At 34.5% G+C, this 18398-nt stretch overlaps 2 protein-coding genes across 3 annotated transcripts; both read left to right on the top strand.

Moving 5' to 3' along the window:
• LOC135138287 (fatty acyl-CoA reductase wat-like) lies at positions 1-15750 on the top strand. 2 transcript variants are annotated; one of them, XM_064068229.1, is made up of 8 exons: positions 1-198; positions 244-489; positions 541-686; positions 750-859; positions 906-1151; positions 1213-1393; positions 1443-1739; positions 15671-15750. In XM_064068229.1, coding segments are annotated over exons 1-8 (1425 nt in total). In that variant the 3' UTR covers positions 15672-15750. The 2 variants fall into 2 exon arrangements, with proteins under 2 accessions (XP_063924299.1, XP_063924298.1); XM_064068228.1 differs by lacking the exon at positions 15671-15750 and having other exon boundaries at positions 1443-1816.
• On the top strand, positions 15672-16967 carry LOC135138602 (alpha-tocopherol transfer protein-like). The gene is made up of 3 exons (XM_064068580.1): positions 15672-15810; positions 15880-16039; positions 16343-16967. Exons 1-3 carry the CDS (start codon positions 15672-15674, stop codon positions 16965-16967), a joined length of 924 nt encoding a protein of 307 aa, XP_063924650.1.
• Positions 16968-18398: the final 1431 nt, after the last annotated feature.

Below are 18398 nucleotides of genomic sequence, written 5' to 3'. Positions count from 1 at the left end.
ATGGGCTCAAGCAGTCAAATCAAAGAATTTTTCAAAAATCAAACTGTTTTTTTAACGGGCGGTTCGGGGTTCTTGGGCAAAATTTTGATCGAAAAATTACTACGGGAATGTGAAGACATAAAAAAAATTTACGTCCTGATACGTCCCAAAAAGGAGAAAACCCCAGAGCAACGATTTCAAGATCTTTTCAGCTATCCGGTAAGTCCTGGTAGAAGTATTTCTTCCTCATAACTGTTTTTCTAGTGTTTCGACTTGCTGAAATCGAAACATATAAATCCTTTGCAAAAAGTTTCCTTGGTTCATGGCGACTGTAATGAGCCTTTTTTGGGGCTGACTGAGCAAGATGTTGCCATTTTATTAAAAGAAACAACATGCGTCATCCATGCTGCAGCTAATGTTAAATTTGATCAACCTCTTAAAGAAGCCGCTTATTATGTTAGAGCAACAAGAGATTTGCTAGAATTAGCGAAGAAAATGCTAAATTTAAGAGTGAATCCGGACAAAAATTATTATATTCAATATAATAGACAAAAATTGTAGGTTTTTGTTTTTGTTTCGACTGCGTTTTCCAACTGTGTTCACTCTCATATCACAGAACAATTCTATGAGCCACCAATGAAACCGGAAAAGTTGTTGCAGCTAGTGGATATTCTCGACGATGACACTTTGCAGGCTATTACTCCTCAGTAGGTGACAATGATGATCCTGGAGTAGTTCCATGTGATACCCTATTAACTACTTTTAAACAGGTTCCTAAACACATGGCCAAACACCTATGTTTACACTAAAAGTATCTCAGAAAATCTTATCAAAACAATAGGTGCAGATTTGCCAATAACTATTGTGCGTCCGGCTATTGGTGAGCATTAACTTTTGCAAACTTTTTCACTGTGGGACATTTGTAGTCATCAGCACCATAGCCGAACCCATGCCGGGATGGATCGACAATTTTTATGGAGTGGTTGGGATCAGTGCGGGTGCCGCCTTGGGTGTCATCAGATCCATGAACGCCAACCCAAACTCTCGGGCACAGTTGGTACCGGTGGATTATGTATCCAATTGTGTTTTGGCTGCCGCTTGGAAAAGAGAGAATTCCGTCACAACAACAATTTACAATTTTGTTGGGCACGAAAACAATCAAATCACATGGGGTGAAACTGGCATTTATTTGATGATTATGGACATAAAAAATAAATAACATTTCAATTCCAGGACAATATATGAAAGTTATAGAGCAACAGGGTTGGAAAGTTCCATCCGAGAAAGTCTTGTGGTACTTTTGGTTTAAGGTTAGGAAAAACAGGCTTTGGCATAAATTTTGTGTTTTCTTTCTACACACAGTGACAGCATATATGGTAGATTTTGTTCTTTTGTGTCTAAGAAGACCTACACTGTAACTGCAGTTTAATTTGAAGGAAAAGACTTTATTTGTAAATTTTTAGGGCGGTAGAGAAATATCGACGACTGAATACCACACTGGATCTGCTTGCTTATTTTGGCATGAAAAGTTGGAAATTTGATGATCGTAATGTTATGGAGTTGTGGAATGATATGAACGATGCAGACAAAATACAGTTTTGTTTCAATATGGAAAATATTGATTTTATAGATTATGGGTATCATCTTGTAAGGGGTGCGAGAAGTTACTTATTCAACGAATCGCTAGACACCATTCCAAAAGCGGAAAGAAGACTAAGGGTTTTATGTGTCGCGCATTATACTCTCCTAGGAGTATTTTGGTATATATTGTTTAAATTCATTATGTTTTTCGTAAGTTTGTTCTTTTAAAATTTGTTTTTGGTTGTTTTTATTCATTTTTTAATGAATCTTTTAAAATTAATCTTTCAAATATGTTGCCGCGTAAATTATTTTTTCTCCACTCCAAAGGTGCATAAGAAGGCATTGTTGTGTTAAATTTAAAAAATAAATATTTTACAGCAGTACTCGTTCACATTTAATTACAAAATTTATTTCGTGATTATGTTGACCGTGCGTACGTGCTTGTGTGAATTCGTAACTTCCACCAAAGAATTTCATGGTTTATTATTGGAATTTATTATTAATTTTTACATCAGTGCCTTCTATCGATTGGTGTTTTGGGAATTGCTATTAATAGGCAATCTACTTGTTATTCTTGTTTTTAAGACTCTTTTTGCAAGTACATGTTCTTTTCACTCAACTTATTTCTTACTGTCAAGTACAATACTACATGATTTAAATTTATTCCTACTGTTTTCATAATTCTATCACTCCTCACCGTTGCCTTTTTGGTGAAAAAGTGTGTTCTTTAAAAAAATAAAGAACACACAGGGTGCTGTGTGTTCTTTATTTTTTTAAAGTCGCTACGAAAGGCACCGTTGGCGTGAAAAGTGTGTCCCTGTCATTTCCAGTTAGTACCTATACTTATATTATAAAGCTGAAGAGTTTGTTTGGTTGAACGCGCTAATCTCAGAAACTACTGGTTCGAATTCAAAAAATCTTTCTGTGTTGGATAGTCCATGTATTGTATCGACATATAGGTTATATAACATCACGCTACGATCAATAGGAGCGAAGTAGCAATGAAAAATTCGGAAAAACGGGAAAATTATTCCTCCTTTGACATCTTCCGTTGCTTACGTTGCTTAAACGGTTAAAGTTACGTAAAAATCAGGTAGGTCGAAATTGTTCCCCTCTAAAAGTTCTAAAGAAAAGTCCCGGACAGCATGTGTCTATCTTTTAAGGTCGACTCACTATAACCTTTTTTATGGTAATGAAATTTGTTCTAAAATAATAATGCATTATGTATAAAATTCTCGCATCACAGTGTTTATACCCGAACTCCTCCGAAACGGGTTGACCGATTTGTATGAAATTTATTATGTATATTCGGCAGGTCTGAGAATAGGTTGTAAACTATTTTTAATGCCCCTAAGCGATAAGGGTGGCCCACCCTAAAAATTGTTTGTTTATTTATTGACAAAATTTTTTATTTTTATTCTTTTAAGATTTAACCCCCATTTTTTAATCTTCTATATATAATAAAAATCAATTGCTGTTCCTGTTAGTTTCGCTAAAACTCAAAAACGGCTTGATCGATTTGAAGAATTTTTTATATTACGGGGATGGTTTATAAATAAAAAAAATACCGAAAACTTAAAAGAACAGCTAAAAAATCAAAAAATTCTGAAAATTTTGTATAGGAATCGTCGCTTCGAATTAATTTCAATAGTTGGTGTTCCTGACGGACCTGTCGTCTAACTGACGTGCCATACAAAACTAATTCTTCCGTGCGATTGTGAAAAGTATATTGCATTTCAAATCGTTCTTTGTCACCTGAGAACTGGTTTGGCGCATAGACCAAACCGCGTTCGAGGGATTTTCGCCTCTGCTGTTTAGTGCAGATTTGCCGCATGTCGCACTTGGGCGAAGCGAAACATAGTTTAGATTGAGTGATGATTTGCCCCATGTCCAAGCAGAAATCGATACAGTACCGTTATCCGTTTTTACGTACCTACTTGCTTGCTGTTTTGCGTTTCAGCGTTAAGTTTGGGGTTGGGAAAGAAATCTTAATCAACTTCACGCGCAGAACGCGTGAAGTTGATTAAGATTTCACATTATGGGAATGATCCATAATGTGAAATAAACAAAAAGTGACTTAACAATTTTGATGAATCTGAAATTAAAAAAACTGTAATTTGTGCAACTCTTTTTTTTTTGTTGTAGATGTTACAAATACTTTCGATTTTTTTTTTAGAAAGATTGAGTTTCCAATTATTAGATTCGAAATTTTACAAATTTTAATTTCAAATAGATTTGTTGCTCGTTAAACAAATAATTTAATTTTTTACTTAACAGCAACATTTTTATTCAATTGTTTCTCGGGAATGATTGAACTTATTTTCTCTAAAATTTTACAACAAAATTCATAATGCTGCATACCTGTATTCTTATTTGTAGAAATGATATTTCCACATCAATAATTACAGATAATAGATACATTTTTAAGAGATAATTAAGATTAAGATTTCTTAATCAACTTCACGCGCAGAACAAGTAATACGGCAAGGACTAATAATTTGAAAAAAATGAAAAATTGAAACGATATTAGAAATCGCGTGGTGAAGTAGTTAACTAAGTATAACCAACAATAAATGTTAAGTTATTGATGTTTTGATTCGATTTTTTCTAAATATTTTTAAAATAAAGAGATTTGTTTTTCTTTATTTTTATATAAAATCTACATTTGATAAAACTCATTGCAGTCATTCATTTTACCTAAAAATTGTAGAACCCAAATATTGCATTGTTAATTTCCATTCTTAAATGGTGAATTGTGAACGAAATACGGAGTACCAAATTTAAATATGCTTTACAGAAAGGAATTATTTTTACAAAGGATAATAAAATGATATTTTCTTTGCATTGGCGGAGTAGAGGCGGCTCATTGACTCGTTGCAGTCCTACTAAAATTGCAGCTTAATATGTAATTTTTTTATATAAAATATTCAAACTGATAAAGAACACACACTCGGGTAAAAATAGGTTGTTGTTGTCTCAAACAATTAGATTCCAGTATTTTATTACATTACGTGGATATTGACTACAAGTAGCTATTGTCCGGCAACCAGAGAAAATTAGCAGTGATACTGTTTAAAATTGTAAATGCAGTATATTTGGATTTGGAAATAAATTATTCGTTTCCATGTCTTATGTATCAGTGACAATTATGTTGACTGCAACCCAAATCTATTTGATTACCCCTAACTCTATAATATCTAGTACTTAATATAATTATAGGCTTTTCAGTTGAAAATGAAAGAATTATTTGTACTGTTCCTTTGCGAACTCTTTGTCAATTATTATTTATGGTACTATGGTATGATCCCAAACTGTTCAGAAGAGAAAGGGAGGCTGTGGTGTGCGCACGTAAACTTGTCCTATTTCTTTCCAATACGTTAGCTCTCTGTCTAGCATCTCCTACGTGCGCTTATGATAGACTCCTTTTATCTAAAAAGTATGCAGTATTTCCCGCGCAAACCATGGAGCACCGGAGCACTCAGATCTCTAGATTGCCTGGCCTCGTGATTTGTCACGTATTTTTAAATGACATACAGTTTTCTGAAATTGCCAAGTACTACTAAACTACAAAAATAAATAAACGACTAAATTATATTCTTAAATTATAAGTCCGAATTAAACATGCAATGTGAAAAGTTATTGTCGTGAACCCTACTAAGTATAAATTAAACGTCATTGTTTGCTAACTACATAATTGATTAAACTTATTATTTTAATAAGGTAAGGTATTAAACTAGACAGAGACTTGAATACTTTTTTTAGTAATTTTAATAACTCTTGTAAATGAGTAGATATTTAATAATAAAGCAATACATATTATTAAACGCAAAAAATGTATTTGCATGCTTTTGCATAAACTTCCTGCACTTATAATTTATGAACAGTATTTTGGACAATGCCCAATTAATTGATAAGTAATAGTATGTTGATGTAAAAAGAGTATCATTATATTACTTCAAATTCTTTTAATTTTCTTTATGTAGTACATCCTATTTCCAAAATCTCAAGAAATTAGAGTTATGGTAATTCAATTCAATCTGGATGCTTAGGGTAAAAACTCAATGAACAACAAATGAAAAAGTATGTTATTTTTTTAAATTTATATAACATTTACTGCTGTAAAAGTTGGAGATGACGTTATATGATGGGGAGGATGATTACAAATGTTGGTCAGCGTTTTATCAACCGGAAACGAGAGACCCATGTTTTCGTATTATAGGGGTCATGAAACGTTGAGAAGCCATAAAAGTAGCCAGTCGCCCGATGAACTTGATTACAATACTTCCTTAGCTTACACTCGAGACGTAAAAAAATAAACAGTAAGATTTGGATTTAATAACTTTTGATATCTGGTATACCTAAACAGTACCGGTGTGAAGACAGCAACGATTTACCAGCAACGATTTTAGTTCGAACCGTAATTTCATGCAGGCGGCACACACATAGAAATACATATAGGGCCACCCTGTAATTCGCTTATCAGTGGTTGTGCCACGATGGAATTCAGTGTGGGAGATCTTTAGAATTTATAACGAATTGTGGTTTGAAAAAAATTTAAAATTTTAGGGGATGAGGGTGTGCACGGTCATACCATACAGGGCACCCCTGTAATTCGCTTATCAGTGTTTGTGCCACAATGAAATTTAGAGTGGGAGATCTTTAGAATTTATGATGAATTATGGCTTGAAAAAAATTTGAAATTTTAGGGGATGAGGGGGTGCACGGACATACCATACATATAGGGCACCCCTTTAATTCGCTTATCAGTGTTTGTGCCACGATTAAATTCAGTGTGGGAGATCCTTAGAATTTATGATGAATTATGGTTTGAAAAAAATTTAAAATTTTAGGGGATGAGGGTGTGCACGGTCATACCATACAGGGCACCCCTGTAATTCGCTTATCAGTGTTTGTGCCACAATGAAATTCAGAGTGGGAGATCTTTAGAATTTATGATGAATTATGGTTTGAAAAAAATTTCAAATTTTAGAGGATAAGTGTGTGCACGAGCATACCATACGAGATATGAGGCACCCTTGTAATGCGCTTATTGATGTTAGCGCCTCTAATTGTAATGCCGACGCGTGTGAATGGAAATCACTGTACTTTGGCTAGTGCAAATATTCCCAATAAAGAATTTAAATTTTTTAACCCCGTTAGAACGACTCTTGGGGCGCCTTTATATTTGGTTATTAAATCACATGATTTTTCAGATGAGTTTGTCCCTTCAAATATCATTGACCAGCCCACCACGTGATACTGATTTTTATGTGAATACTTTACACTGCTACAATCCATACTTATGACATAGCTCATCTGAATTGACACTACACAGACAGTATTTACATTTTGGTGACAGTTGATGTTAAGGTTATTTTCAAAACCTTGAATCTTCAGTTGTAAAAAGAGAACACAGCATAATTTCTTTTTGATATTAACTTGTGAACCTATATTTTATTTGAGATGCCAATAAAACAGATCACAAATATTAACACATCAGAATAGGCACCGTTCTATTCTTTGGAACCGTCAAGACTTCAACATGATTTTCTGTGTGACTGTCTTTAAGACAAGTTCCTTATGATAAAATCACTAGATGTAAACGTCAAATTTTAGCGTATGACAAAAATCACGTGACTAATCATGTAATTAAATCACATAATGTAAAGGCGCCTTTAGTGATATTAATGACAAATTTAAAACATTTTCGAAAGAATATAATCCCGTATCGAATAAAAAATTCCGGTAACCAACTGGCATGCATAAGTTAGTGACAATTATAACAGACAGTAAGATAGCTGCATCTGCGGAATTATAATAATTCAGTTATTCCATAATTTTCTTTAAAAAAATCTTCTGAAATCACATGCTGGCCAAATCTGTACAGAAATGAAATGAAACAATTAATTATTAAAAATTCCGACTATATGAGTGACTACTGTCTATATCGTGGGATTATAGAAAAAGAACAAACACTGATAAAGGAATTACCGGGGTGTCCTATATGGTATGCCCGTGCACACCCTCATCCCCTAAAACGTGAAATTTTTCTCAAACGATAATTCATCATGAATTCTAAGGATTTCCCACACTGAATTTAATCGTGGCAGACACACTGATAAGCGAATTAGGGGGGTGCTCTATATGCATGGTATGTCCGTGCACCGCCTCAACCCCTAAAATTTGAATTTTTTTCAAACCATAATTCATTATAAATTGTAAGGATTTCCCACACTGAATTTCATCGTGGCACAAACACTAATAAGCGAATTACAGGGGTGTCCTATATTGTATGTCCGTGCACACCCTCATCCCATAAAATTTTAATTTTTTTTTAAACCATAATTCGTTATAAATTCTAAAGATCTCCCACTCTGAATTTCATTGTGGCACAAACACTGATAAGCGAATTACAGGTGTGTCTTATATGGTATGCCCGTGCACCCCCTCATCACCTAAAATTTGAAATTTTTTTCAAGCCATAATTCATCATAAATTCTAAAGATCTCCCACTCTAAATTTCATTGCGGCACAAACACTGATAAGCGAATTACAGGGGTGCCCTGTATGGTATGACCGTGCACACCCTCATCCCCTAAAATTTTAAATTTTTTTCAAACCACAATTCGTTATAAATTCTAAAGATTTCCCACACTGAATTACATCGTGGCACAACCACTGATAAGCGAATTACAGGGTAGCCCTATATGTATTTCTATGTGTGTGCCGCCTGCATGAAATTACGGTTCGAACTAAAATCGTTGCTGGTAAATCGTTGCTGTCTTCACACCGGTCTAAACAGTGAGTGAATTTTATGCGGCTATTATTACCATTACATATAACCAGCCACTTAAATTAATTAGTAAAAAAATTTACCCATAAATAAGTTATTGTAAATTTATTTTTATTTACACGCGTATAATTGCACAACAATAATTGTTAGAGAAATAGAATGATAAAGAAAGACAACGTCATATTAAAAACAAATTACTCGTTTCGATGTAAGGTACCTTATATAAGTTAACAACATACATCTATTTAGTTATAGGTAAAATTCTAATACGGAATTTATTCTTGAACTAAGTCGTAAATTGTAAATAGCTATAAATTCGGAAATAATTCTTTTTAAAAGATACAAGTCAAAAATGTATTAGGCATGATTGTCAAGAAACATTCCAATTCTGTTTCAAATTTGCAAGCATTTTATGTCAAAAGCTGATTTTTGTAAACGTTTTCCAGTAATAAATTATGAATGTTTAGGTTTATACCCATCCTAGCTACATGCCCCAACCATCTTGCTCACTGCCCTCTTACTATTCTAACTACATCAGGTTCATTATACAAATTGTATAACTCCGCGTTTGTCCTCCTCTGCCATATTCCTTCCACCTTTCTGCCCCCAAAAATTTTTCGGAGGACTTTTCGCTCCCACACGCGTATCATTTGTTCCTCCTCCACTCCCATCAGCCCATCACCCTTACCTCACTCCCGTAAGTAATTGTCGGTTTTATTACTGTCTTATATATTCTGACTTTCGTGGCTTTCGAAATATTAGTACTCGCTAGGATGCTGTTTAGCGAGTGTAGGCACCTATTTCCCTGGGATAACCTAGTTGCTATCTCTTCACTCATACCCGGCAACTTCGTAAACACCGTGCCCAAATAACAAAACCTGTCTGCCTCTTCGAATTGTACGATTCCGCCGTCACAAGTTTCCACTTTAAAGTCTGATTGTGCATAATCTTCATCATCCCATTTCATATATTTTGATTTCTTCTGATTTATTTCTAACCCTACTTTCCTCGTTTCTCTTTCTAGCTTTCTTACTACTTCCCTTAACTCCTTCTCTGTTCTTGTCACTATTGCAATGTCGTCTGCAAACGCTAACAGCTGGTGCCTTTTATGATATGTCAGCCCTGTCCTGTCCACTCCACTATCTCTTACCACTCTTTCTAAAACTATATTGAATAGCACTGGCGATAGTGGGTCTCCTTGTCTCAAACCCTCTTTTATATGAAATTCTCTGGACTCATTTCCCCCCACCTTTACTTTACTTTTCGTGTTGCTTAGTGTCGTTCGTACGAATCTAATTAGTTTGTTCTCTACCCCTATCGCTTTCATTGACTGGTATACCTGCTCTCTATTTACTTTATCGTATGCCTGCTTAAAATCCACAAACATTACATGTGTCTTAAGTTTGTTGTCGTAGCTTTCAGCCTGGATTTCACGTAGCGCAAAAATTTGGTCTATTACAGATCTACCTTCCCTAAACCCACATTGGTATTCTCCTATACTACTCTCGATCTATGCTACTATTCGATTTTTTATACACGTCGCTAATATTTTGTAGACCACACTTAACAACGATATGCCTCTATAGTTTTCATATTCTGACTTGAATCCCTTTTTATGTATTGGGATTATAATTCCCTTTGACCATTCGCTTGGCATTTCGTCTTTGTCCCATACTACTGCTACCAGCTGATATATTTCTTCATAAATTACTCTTCCACCATATTTAATGAACTCTGCCAAAATCATATCTTCCCCACTGCTCTTATTATTTTTTAACCTCCGTATAACTTCCATTACCTCCTCTCTTTGTAGTTCTTTTCCTTCCACTTCCCCATATCCTTCCTCCCTCTCCACCACCGTAGCTCTGTCGTTGTCACCATTAAGTAGCTTCTCAAAATAATTCGCCCACCCTTCCATTAACTTTTGTTCATCCCCAATCCAATGTCCGTCACTATCTTTGCCAAATATCATGTGCTGTTTTCGTGTGCCCCTTACATTTTTCACCTCCTGGTAAAAGTACCGTAATTCTTTATTTTTATATTTGTCTTCTTAATTACGCAAGCGTCGCTCTTCATAAATTCTCTTTTTGGTTCTGCATATCATCTTACACTTCCTCCTTTGCTGTTTATATTTCTCCACTAACTCCGTACTATATGCGGCCCTCTGTATGTTCTTACATTTGTAATGCATCTCTCGTTCCTACTATCCATTAAAACATGGTCTATTTGATTTACTACTCTACCATCTGGACTTCTCCAAGTACCTTTATAAATTTCTTTACGCTGAAAAAAAGTACTTTTCACCTTCATGTCTCTACTTCTTGCAAATGAAATTAATAACTTCCCATTTTCATTACTCACTTGGTGCTTGCTAAAATTACCTATTGTCGATCTGTACATTGGCTCTTTACCAATCTGCGCATTCGGGTCCCCTAAGACTATTTTCGCATCATATTTTGAGATCCGCTCATATTCTATCTCTAGTTGGCTATAAAATTCCTCCTTTTTTTCCCATCTGCATGACCTCCGTTGGCGCATGAATATCTATAAAACTAATTTTTTGATATTTACCCCTCATTCTGAGCATACACATTCTGTCTGAAACTGCCTTGAATTCCACTATTGCAGGCTTGAGCCTTACATGTACTAGGAAACCTGTGCCTAGCCTTCTATTGTCACCTCCACTACAGAACAAAATATAATTCCCTATTTGCTTTACTTCACAACTCTTTAATTTAGTTTCCTGTAGCGCCAAGATATCCAGTTTACGCATATTGACCTGATTGACTAGATTCTCTACTGCCCCTTCCTCATATATACCTATCACATTCCATGTCCCCACAAACAATCCTTTCTCCTTAATTTTTACTTGCACCCTTCGCTTTTTTGTTTCTCTTCCTTTTTGGTTAACCTTTTCCATTGCCCGTGTCTGCCATTGCCATTATATTTATTTCTCCCACTGTTTCGACTGTTACTAGTTTTTTGCTCGTTCGTCCGTCTTCTCCCTTACTAATACTTCATCTTCTGGGTTCCATTTCCAGTCTTCCCCATCAATTATTATCTTCTGGTACATGACTTTCGCTGTTTTCCTCATCGCCCTATTTTCTCTTGCTATTTGTCTCAGCTTCCACTGTGTTTCTCTCTCCATACTCGTCATATCGTCCTCGATAAACTCCTTCCTACCCTTCAAGTTTTTCTTATTCTTTATTATCAACATTTTCTCTTGCCAGTTGTTGACTTTAGCTATTATAAAAGGATTTGCCTTCTGAGTTTGTACTTGATATACGCTTTCCGGGCCAACTTCGACTCCTACTTGGTTTTTTAGAAACTCCTCTGCCTTTTCTTTTATGTTCGTGCCATACGTTTCCAGTCCTTTAATAACAATATTATTTTTCCTCTCTTTTTTCTCTATTCTTTCTACTTTCCGTTCCAGCGCTAATAGCTTCTCTCTCATTTTAACATTTTCTTCTCTTATACTTCTGATCTCTTCTTGGTACGCTTTTTGGTCTGTTTTGATATCCTTTACGTCCTGCATGACAGTTTTTAACATGCTCTTTAACTTTTCCATATCGTTCTCGATGCTTATCTTCTTCGTGCGTGTTCTTTGTGCTTGTAGCGGCACAATAACACATGGGTAAGCAGAGCAAAGATAAGTTGTCTTGTGGTGTAGCGGTTAGCATACCAGCCCGGAATGCTTGGAGACGTGGGTTCGAATCCCACCGAGGCACAACATTTTTCTCTGCTTACCTATATTGGTGACCTCCGACAGGCAACGCGCACGCAACATCCTTCTGCCACCGCCCTGTGCCCGCTGTGTTCGGGGTCCGCAGCACCGCCAGGGTTCGAACAACGACCGTAAGAGTGGTAGGGGCGACGCCAGCATCTATCTCCTTCGCACCCCAGCACGACCGCGCGCTGTGTCGCTGGGGGGGGGGAGTACTGTAGCGGCACAATAACAAATGGGTAAGGAGAGCAAAGATAAGTTGTCTTGTAGTGTAGCGGTTAGCATACCAGCCCGGAATGCTTGGAAACGTTGGTTCGAATCCCACCGAGGCACAACATTTTTCTCTGCTTACCTATATGCTTTTTTACTTGGTCTGGTCTCCTGTATTCTGTGTTGTCTATTTGTGGAAAGGCTAGCTCTCAAAAAAAAACATATCTCTCTTTTTATCACCACAGCGGAGATAATTCTGACTAACCTTAAATCGCTTGTCTAGCCAATTTTTGGGTGTTCCTTCTGGTTGTCGTCCTTTCCTGCTCTTCCCCAATCCTCAACACCTTACTACCGTAGTCTACTCCAAAATTCGTGTGTGTAACCCTCGTAATCTTACAACAAGTTTAATTACGGAGCGCTATTCACATACCTGTTTACAAGCAAAGTTCAACTTAATTCGAAATTTTAATTTTCATATTACTTTTACAACATTTTAATTTAAAAAATTAAAAATGTATCTATTATTTGTGATTATTGATGTAGAAATATCAAACCTAACGCTGAAAAGCAAAACAGCAAGCAAATACGTAAAAACGGATAACGGTACTGTATCGATTTCTGCTTGGACATGGGGCCAATCACCATTCAATCTAAACTATGTTTCGCTTCGCCCAAGTGCTACATGCGGCAAATCTGCACCAAACAGCAGAGGCGAAAATCCCTCGGACGCGGTCTGGTCTATGTGCCAAACCAGTTCTCAGGTGACGCTGTGTTGTTTTATGAAGTTCATTACAATGCCGAGAAAACGGCAAGCTGACATAGGTCCTCGAAGTCAATCAAATGTGCAACGAACTACCTCAGGTGCAAACCGCAATGATTTATTTCATGGGTGATCCCTTAAATCTGTCGAACACCGAAGAAATCCACACCCCCCACACAATAGACAAAATAATAAGTGGACTAAAACAAAAACAACTACATGGAAAATTCTACAAAGACTTGAAGAAACTCATATCAACAAGAAGATGTCATTGATTTGTTTAAAAAAATCAAGTTTGTATGCCGAAACAGAAGGATTTGTGTTTGCTATTCAAGACCAAGTAATCAATACCAAGAATTACAGAAAATACATCATCAAAGATCCGAATATAAGAAACGATTGCTGTCGCCTCTGCAAAGCAAAACCTGAAACGATCCAGCACATAATCTCCTCCTGCAGCATCCTGGCACAAACTGACTACAAAGCTAGACACGACAACGCAGCCAAAATCATTCACAAAGAATTAGCAACACTTATGAACTTAATCGAAGATACGACACCCTATTACACTTACATTCCATCTCCGTTCCTTGAAAATAACAAATACAAATTATACTGGGATCGCACAATACTTACAGACCTAAACATTACAGCTAACAGACCAGACATCATACTTCTCAAAAAACACACGAACGAAGCCATTCTCATTGACATTGCTATTCCTAACACAAACAATATTATTCAAACATACCACACCAAGATTTCAAAATATCTACAATTATCGATAGAAATGAAATCCATGTTGAATCTTAAAAAAATTTCAATTCTACCCTTAGTTATCTCTAATGTAGGTATAGTCCCAAATAGCTTAGTTGAAAATTTAAAGTCTTTGCATTTGAATGATTCAATAATTGTCAAAATTCAAAAAGCTGTTTTATTAGGAACATGTCATACTGTTCGTAAGTTCCTCGAACAGTCTGATCATGTCAGTCAGATTAGATTAGCACCAGTAGGTCAGAGTAGTGTAGTTCCAAGTGATGCGCGGATAAATGATCGGTAGTTACGCTAGACTATTGGGGATGGGGTGAGATTAGAGAATAATAGCAGACTAATTTGTATGCTGTAATTTTAGAATCTCGAAAGTTGTTTTGTTAATCTAATCAATGCATATCATTACTTGGTCTTGGTACCCGTAATGATAGAAGTCTTGCCTGAATGCCGGTCATTTCCGGGTCAGTGGTGGGTCTTAATTTAATGGATGTTAAAGGATAATTTAAGAATAAGACCAAGTATGTACCTAATATTCCTTGAAATTTTGAAATCTCGGATAAAATGAATAACCTTTACTTATACCTACTCCATTCAAGGTAGATAGGTTTATAAAAGTTTACGTCCAATATTTTTCATGCAAAAAAGATAACTTCAAATTTAAATGCATAAAATTTCATATGATAACGCTGACATTAACATTCGAATTCGTTAATGTCTGAGGGTAAGTGAAGACGTCGTCTAAAGATTTAATAGGCCTAAAAAATTGAAATTGAAAGGATTCATTCTCTTGCAATGAAGTATTGAGGGTTGGAACAAATGCCATTAATTAAAATATTAAATAAATGTGAACCCCATTGCACCCTCTAAGTAACATAATGAAAAACAGCCACAAACATTTTAACTTTTCCCTTTAGAATTAAATGATTAAAACAATCAAAAATTCCGTTATTCATTATATAAAAATATGCACAATATAATGCAACAAAAACGAACTAGTTTTTGTTACGTATTGCGTAAGAAGAACATTTCGATACAGGATCAACAATGAAATAATGCGGGCCAGTTTTTAGCATATTTTAATTGCAATTAAGTTAATCGCGCATTTAATGAGACTTTTAGCGACATCTGTTGCCACGTTCTGCATTGGATTTGTTCGACTATACTTCAGGGGCGAGGGATGCTCTGCTTAAATAACAATAACAATCAGTTGTTTCCTGTTGCAATTTAATTGCAAATAATAATAGTTTTGGCAACTGGCAAACATGTATTTAGATCTATTAATATACAGAAACTTCTTGGTTAATTTATATTACTCTATTATTTATTCATGTAGTAGTTTTCTAGCAAATTGATCAATTATTATTGAAATTATACACCCTATATATGTGTGGTTCATAAGTCCACGCCTGGTATGCTAAAAAAAAACCTTGTGGAACTCATTTTACTCGTTTTATCACTAATGCATTTATCATGTAGAACAGCCAATTAAATAAAAAGTTGTTGGTGACTGCAGTAGCAATAAAATATTCATAATATATTTTAAAAATAATCTTGTTAACAAAATGAAATTTGAACATTTCCTTAATTGATCTGCTTCGTTTTTATGTTCTGTTCCTTAGTATTTCACTTCTTTGAGTCTTTTATCATTTTGGTGTCAAAACTGACAAACTTTTATATATGCTTAATGTTTGCGTAATTATCCCTCGTGAGTCACCCTGTATATGTGTGTCTGATGAATCCATGACCTTGTCGAACTTGTTTCGCATAATTTATAGTGGTTAATAATAATTGATGTTTACTGCAGCAGCAATAAAGTATTCATAATATATTTTAAAAATAATTTTATCAACAGAATGATTTTGGAAAAGCCCTCCGCTCAGCTACAAGTGCTAATTAGAACAAAATGTAACGAAAACATTGAGACTAGAAATCAAGACCTCGAAACAATCAAGGAATGGCTTAGGAAACAGCCGCATTTACCGGATACTTGGGGTGAGTCATTTTTCCCGAAAAATATGGTAATTGATCAAAATTATTTTAACTTATTTGTTCATATTTTAGATGATGAAATACTACTAGCCTATTTACGCAGCTCTAATTTCTCATTGGAAAATACTAAAGATAAACTGGACAAGTTCTTTAGTATCAAACATGTACTTCCGGAAGTTTTTGCAGATTATGATATCACAAGACCGGAGTTACAAGAGTGCTTACGTAGCGTGTAAGTAAAGAACTGGCTCAAAGCCCCTAAACTACGGTAAAAAAATATGCTTTTAAACATTTTTGGTTTTGAAGTTTCAAATTTAAAAACTGTTATACAATTTTGATTTTTTTATTCTGAAAATATGGATGCCTGCGGTAAAAAATTAAAGCATTATTTTATAAAATTTCAATAGTATTTACTACCTAAATTTTTGAGATACTGAAGTTTGGAAATGATGTTTGAATAGATATATTGAAAAATAATGTTAAGGTGTAAATTTTGGAAGTTTTTAAATATTAACTGCCTATTTTTTTTTTCTAGCCAATTCTGTACGAGTCCATATCTCACATCTGAAGGGTACCGAGTACACTTTGCTCGCGTTATTGATTCACAGTCAGATAATATTAATTTTATCACATTTTTGAAACTAATAATGATGTTTATCCACATTTATCTGAAAGCCGAAGCTGTGGAAGTGGCTGGTGAAATCGTGGTTTTAGATACAAGTTTTTTCAATTTGAAACATGCTGCTCAAATTACTCCGATGTTTGCCAAGAAATTTCTGAATTTTGTGCAAAATGCCGTGGGTTTCAAAGTTAAACAATTTAATATAGTTAATGCACCAGCACTTGTGGATACTTTTCTAAAGTTTTTATCTCCATTTCTTAAAGAAAAACTAAGAAATCGGATATGTTTGCACCGGAATATTGAGTCCCTTTTTGATCACATTCCCAAAAGTATGGCACCAGAGGAGTTTGGAGGAACTGCTGGAAAAATACAACCACATTCGGACAAATTAGCTACGCTGATTAACGGAAAGTTTAGCTCGTGGCTAAAAGAACAAGAAAATATAAAATCGGATGAAACGAAAAGAACAGTAAAGCCACAATGGTGCGACGATTTGTTTGGGTTAGATGGCACTTTCAAACAGCTGAACGTAGACTAGTACACTAGCACATAGATACAGGGAATAATTTTCAAATATATTAGAAAGCTATTATTATCATTGCACTCCGAATTTTATTGTATATAAATCAAGTACACCTTTATTAAAATAACTATCTATTGAAGAAAAATTGTTTTGACACAACCTGATTTCTTACGAATTATTCATTTACAGGCCTTTCGTTTGAAAATCACAAAACATATTTACTCATTCATTAATTTTTTTGAGTCACCCTGTATAAGCAAATCTAATTTTATTCATCAATATTTTGAGGTGACGACATCAATTTTTTAGGGGGGGATACATTTTGATCAAAAATTTACCGTGCTTATAATAACTTTAAAACATCTTCAACATTTCAAAGCAATAAGTTTTGCTGTTCCTGATTAAATCAATAAAATAATATCACGTATTCATTAATTTTTTTATTACGAAAATTTGGATGCCTGCGGTAAAATCAGTCCAGCAGTTTCGACAATTATTTGTATAATAAAATACAACTGAAAAATCGAAAAATTGAAGAATCTAAATATTCAAAAATCCCAAAACTTAAATATCGAAAAATGTATAAATCTATAAATGGAAAAAAAACAAAAATTTTAAAGTTTAATAAATCGAAAAATTGAAGAATTGACAAACCGAAAAATCGAGAAAACGAAAAATCGAAGAGTTGAGAAATCCAAAATAAAATATCTAAAAATGTAAAAATTGAAAAACTGAAAACTGAAATTTCTAAAACTTTGAAAAAATCTCGATGTGTAGGATAAAAATTTAACACAGATTAATAAACCACACCTTCAGGAACATTTTAAAATTAACATCTAAAATTTAAAAAATCGAAAAATTGAAGAATCCAAAAGCAAAAAAAATCATGAAGAAGGAAAAGCGAGAAATCAAAAAGCCAAGAAATCAAAAAACTGAAATATGGAAAAATTGTTAAATCGATAAATCGAAAAATCGAAAACCTGAAAAATTGAGAAAATGAAAAATCGAGGAGTTGAGAAATCGAAACTGAGAAATCTAACATTTAAAATTTGAAAAATTAAAAACTTGAAATACTAAAAAGATCGCAAAACTGAAACTTCGAAAACTTCGAAAAAATTTAGAACCAAAAAACTGAAAAATCCCCAAACTGAAACACCGAAAAATTAAGAAATCGGAAAATTGAAAATTCAAAAAATCGAAAATTCGTAAAACTGTCATACAGCTTTGATTTTTTCCCAAAAATCCAGATATGTAGGGTAAAAAATTATCGCGGATTCATACAGCACACATTCAGGAATGAGTTACATTTTAACATCTAAAATTGAAAAAATTGAAGAATCGAAAAGCTAAAAGATAAAGGTAAAGGGAAAACGAAAAATCTAAAAGCACAGAAATCTAAAAACTGAAGAATTTAAATATTGAAAAATCCCAAAACTGAGACATCGA

Source organism: Zophobas morio, unplaced genomic scaffold (assembly GCF_036711695.1).
Source record: "Zophobas morio isolate AGI-343-1 ecotype UQ-CSIRO unplaced genomic scaffold, CSIRO_AGI_Zmor_V1 ptg000030l, whole genome shotgun sequence".
Lineage (NCBI taxonomy): Eukaryota > Metazoa > Arthropoda > Insecta > Coleoptera > Tenebrionidae > Zophobas > Zophobas morio.
Note: the sequence above shows the minus strand (reverse complement) of the source record. Positions and strands in the feature narration are given on the sequence as shown.

Bases quoted from the DNA above. Each gene is read 5' to 3' on its own strand.
- LOC135138287 (XM_064068228.1), top strand. From the start codon at position 1: ATGGGCTCAAGCAGTCAAATCAAAGAATTTTTCAAAAATCAAACTGTT. The intron at 490-540 runs GTGAATCCGGAC...CAAAAATTGTAG, and splicing joins AGAAAATGCTAAATTTAAGA to GTTTTTGTTTTTGTTTCGAC. The intron at 1,394-1,442 runs GTAACTGCAGTT...GTAAATTTTTAG, and splicing joins TGTCTAAGAAGACCTACACT to GGCGGTAGAGAAATATCGAC.
- LOC135138602 (XM_064068580.1), top strand. From the start codon at position 15,672: ATGATTTTGGAAAAGCCCTCCGCTCAGCTACAAGTGCTAATTAGAACA. The intron at 15,811-15,879 runs GTGAGTCATTTT...TTCATATTTTAG, and splicing joins GCATTTACCGGATACTTGGG to ATGATGAAATACTACTAGCC. The intron at 16,040-16,342 runs GTAAGTAAAGAA...TTTTTTTTCTAG, and splicing joins CAAGAGTGCTTACGTAGCGT to CCAATTCTGTACGAGTCCAT.